This window comes from Glossina fuscipes, unplaced genomic scaffold (genome assembly GCF_014805625.2).
Source record: "Glossina fuscipes isolate IAEA_lab_2018 unplaced genomic scaffold, Yale_Gfus_2 203, whole genome shotgun sequence".
NCBI lineage: Eukaryota > Metazoa > Arthropoda > Insecta > Diptera > Glossinidae > Glossina > Glossina fuscipes.
In genome coordinates this window covers 19,753-23,166 of record NW_023998546.1, presented here as the reverse complement: position 1 = coordinate 23,166, position 3,414 = coordinate 19,753, and the positions used below count along the sequence as shown (strand labels likewise).

At 34.9% G+C, this 3,414-nt stretch overlaps 2 protein-coding genes across 2 annotated transcripts; one reads left to right on the top strand and one right to left on the bottom strand.

Annotated features, from left to right (window-relative positions):
- The first annotated feature begins 1,819 nt into the window (after window positions 1-1,819).
- On the top strand, window positions 1,820-2,155 carry LOC119641973 (methionine--tRNA ligase, mitochondrial-like). The gene is made up of 2 exons (XM_038040907.1): window positions 1,820-1,987; window positions 2,049-2,155. Exons 1-2 carry the CDS (start codon window positions 1,882-1,884, stop codon window positions 2,153-2,155), a joined length of 213 nt encoding a protein of 70 aa, XP_037896835.1. The 5' UTR covers window positions 1,820-1,881.
- A 28-nt stretch (window positions 2,156-2,183) lies between these two features.
- On the bottom strand, window positions 2,184-2,684 carry LOC119641972 (dihydroorotate dehydrogenase (quinone), mitochondrial-like). Its single transcript, XM_038040906.1, has one exon. The coding sequence runs from the start codon at window positions 2,682-2,684 to the stop codon at window positions 2,184-2,186; it is 501 nt and encodes a 166-aa protein (XP_037896834.1).
- Window positions 2,685-3,414: the final 730 nt, after the last annotated feature.

Genomic DNA, 3,414 nt, shown 5'->3' with positions numbered 1-3,414 from the left:
ATGAGAACGAATATACGCTTGTTTTATAAAGTTGCACAATACATGCAAAACAATTGAGAAAAAATATACGCTCATTTTATAAAGTTGCACAATACATGCAAAATGAATGAGAACGAATATACGCTTATTTTATAAAGGGGCGCAATACATGCAAAACAATTGAGAACGAATATACGCTTATTTTCAAAGCGGCACAATACATGCAAATTTAGTTGCGTGTAGGTTCATTTTCAATATGTAAATAATTCATTTGGTTGCGCAATACCATAATAATTGATCGTCCGTCCGTCCATCCGTCTGCCTCTGCGTCCATGCAAGAAGCAAAAACAAGACAAACACGATGCATGCTTTCCTTCTTAATTGGAGTTACCCAAAGCGCCGATGGTAGCATCGCTGCGATGGCTACTTAATCTAATTAACTATTTCACATTCAATCTCAAACGTCCTTGTTCGAAAATATGTTTATGTTCTGCCCAACGACGGACAGAATTCCAGGGTGCATTTTTTTAATGATAAAAATGCTGGCGATGCATAAGAGGGGGCAGGAAGGTGAAGACTTTCTTCACTAAGAATAAAAGCGAGAAATATTATTAGTGAATATCTCTCTCTCTCTCTCTCTCTCTCTCTTTTCTTTTCTTTCTTTCTTTCTCCTTCTATATTGTATTTTGTACATAAGAAGAATGTGTTCGCGACTGTGAACTATTTAGGTTTCATTTTAGTTCGAGGAGATGTACTCGTGCACACGGATACATCCTAAATCTTAGTTACGCAAGACCGTCTTACGATATTGAATCTGGCCACGCATGTGCAATACTTCACTTTGCTGTTTGTTTCGTATTCATACCTCGAATACAAGTCATAATCTTGTTCTGTCAACCGTTTGATTAAAAATGTAAAATAAAATGTTAATAATTTATTACTATTTTCATTTTTTATTTCGTTTAATTTTTTTGCGAATTTAATTAAACACTTGCGTTATAAATCAAAAAAATTTCATGAAAATTATGAAACATGTAAGAATTTTCAACAAAGTCGGCTCCTGCTTTATAAGCCACGCACGTGATTTTCTGCTAACAAGTTTGTGAGGTCGTATCATAAGATCGGCTATGTGTGATCGCTGAACACTTCAATTATATAATCGTAAACAACATCAGTTAGATTCTTATTAAAATGTTGTTGCTATTAAATCACCCAATGTACCCAATGTACGCATTCATACATTTTATAAAAGAAGGAAAAAGGTTGCGTTAGTATTGAGGCGTCCTTGTGAATTATATATATCGTCTTAAGTAAGCCCATTTTGAGTAATCTGTCAGCTTATGTTGATAAATATTGGCATTAAATTTTGAATCGAACCTGATAAAAATTGTTTAGTACCAGGCGTCAGCGTTTTGATCTTTTGATTTTTATGGCTTTTTTCTTAGCTCCTGCTGTCATGTGTGTATGTGTGCATTCATTTGTAACCGGGTGAATTATTCCTGCTTTCATGCTAAGCTTAAGTTTTTTAACTCATCATTTGTGAGGCGTATTAGACGAGTAGAGGTAGGAATAGATCAACCCTGATCAAGCATTTTATGTAAGTCACAGGGTCACTGTATGCGCGAGGATTCTTCAACTTTTTACATAGGCGCGATAAGATTTTTATCTTAGAATACAGTAAGTCTTGACGTACGTTCATGACCAAAAGGGCACGCAGAAATTATGGTGTGCGATGGTTCGTCATGGAACCCAAGTTTCACTGACAGATGGAAGTTTGCTAAAATGTTATCGCATTCGGTGGAGTTTTAGTCAAGAATCAATTGAATATCGTCAGCTCTTGTATTGGCAGCTTCACAAATAGGAGGAGTGGCTCCTGCCTTGCCGCCTTGCTGAGAAATAAACATGTTAGGTCATAAGTTAAAGCTGCTAAAGATATTTTTTCGTACATATAGCCGGAAACTTGCAGGCAACTTCTACGTAACTACACCAATCTTTTATGTGAATGGCGGTAAGTGTGGCAAAACTATTAAAAAAATTTATTATTTGTACTTTATTTTGTTTATTTTCAGCACCTCAAATTGGGCACCTATATACGGCAGTTATAGCAGATGCTATAGCACTACAATATAACACATTACTACGTCCATACCACTTCACGCTCAGCAATTATTGTTAACACTTTCGTGCTTCGCTTTCAGTGTAATTTACAGGCTTTGCAACATCTTGTTGTAGACTTTAATAGGATGAAATTCCTTGAAGGCTTCACGAAAACGTTGTTTTTGTTCTTTGCTCAATTTCATATAGAAATCTTGTGCAGATGTCACGAACATACCAATTTCGTGATGACCTAATTTCGCAGTAACCTCATCATCAGCAAATCCATGCGTCGTCGTTGTTGCTGCCGCCGCCACTGCTACAATCGGTACGCTTTTGTTCACCGATAATTGATTGCGTGCTTGAATCACAGCTTCAAGTAGCTCTTGCAAGTCGTTCTTTCCTTGCAGATCGCGCAATCCCGGCGTATTTGGGCTGCTTACATTAACAACAAGATAATCCGCAATTGGACCAAACATTTGTACTCCCTTCACATAATCCTGCTTAGCCGAGGTGGAGTTTTTATTTTTACCCAAATTAACTCCTAAAATGCTCGAAAATTGTCCCGATTCTCTAACAGCTTTCAAACGTTCGTATACCACATTATTCATATTCTTCATATGCTTGGTAGCTTTTGCCGCAAGGCTTTACGCTTTAGTTACATAGACTATTCTGAATAAACGATCCAAAAAATATGATGTTTCTAAGAATTCTAGATTATTTAAACCGATATCGCAAGCAATGAAATTTAACTTATTTTTATTTATCAAAATTATTATCTTCTAAATTAATAATTGTTTACAATTACTAAAAATGTGTTTTATAATCTTAGGTCATGGTTATGAAGATAATTTTAGAAAACATTTATAATGTTTGTAGAAAATTTTATATCTTAGTGAATAAATGAAAAAGAGAAATTATTATTTCGCTTTTTTCTTAAGGCTTTCAAGATATAAACCTTCTGTACGCTTGGTTGATTAACGAAAAGTACAAAATTTTCTACATCTTGTACTTTTTCATCCAGCAGCTCTTTTATGTCATTGTGACGAAGTTGTTTCTTTGTCAAGTATCTAGCAACTGGATCCGTTTTGGAGAAAGAAGCAAAAAATTTTTCACATTTTATCAGCAGCTGCTATAAAAAATATTGATATTGATTTCACAAGAGGTGGAATTAGACAGTATTTTGACATTAAAGAATTATAAGAAATTAAAAAGAAGCATATTTTATGTGTTTTCAGCCTTGCCTAAGCCTTTTTTCACAGCATAAGCTCCTTAAGTGTTGTATGCCGGTCTTGCGACCTTAATAGTAAGTTGTTGCATAAATTTTTAAACACGATTTTT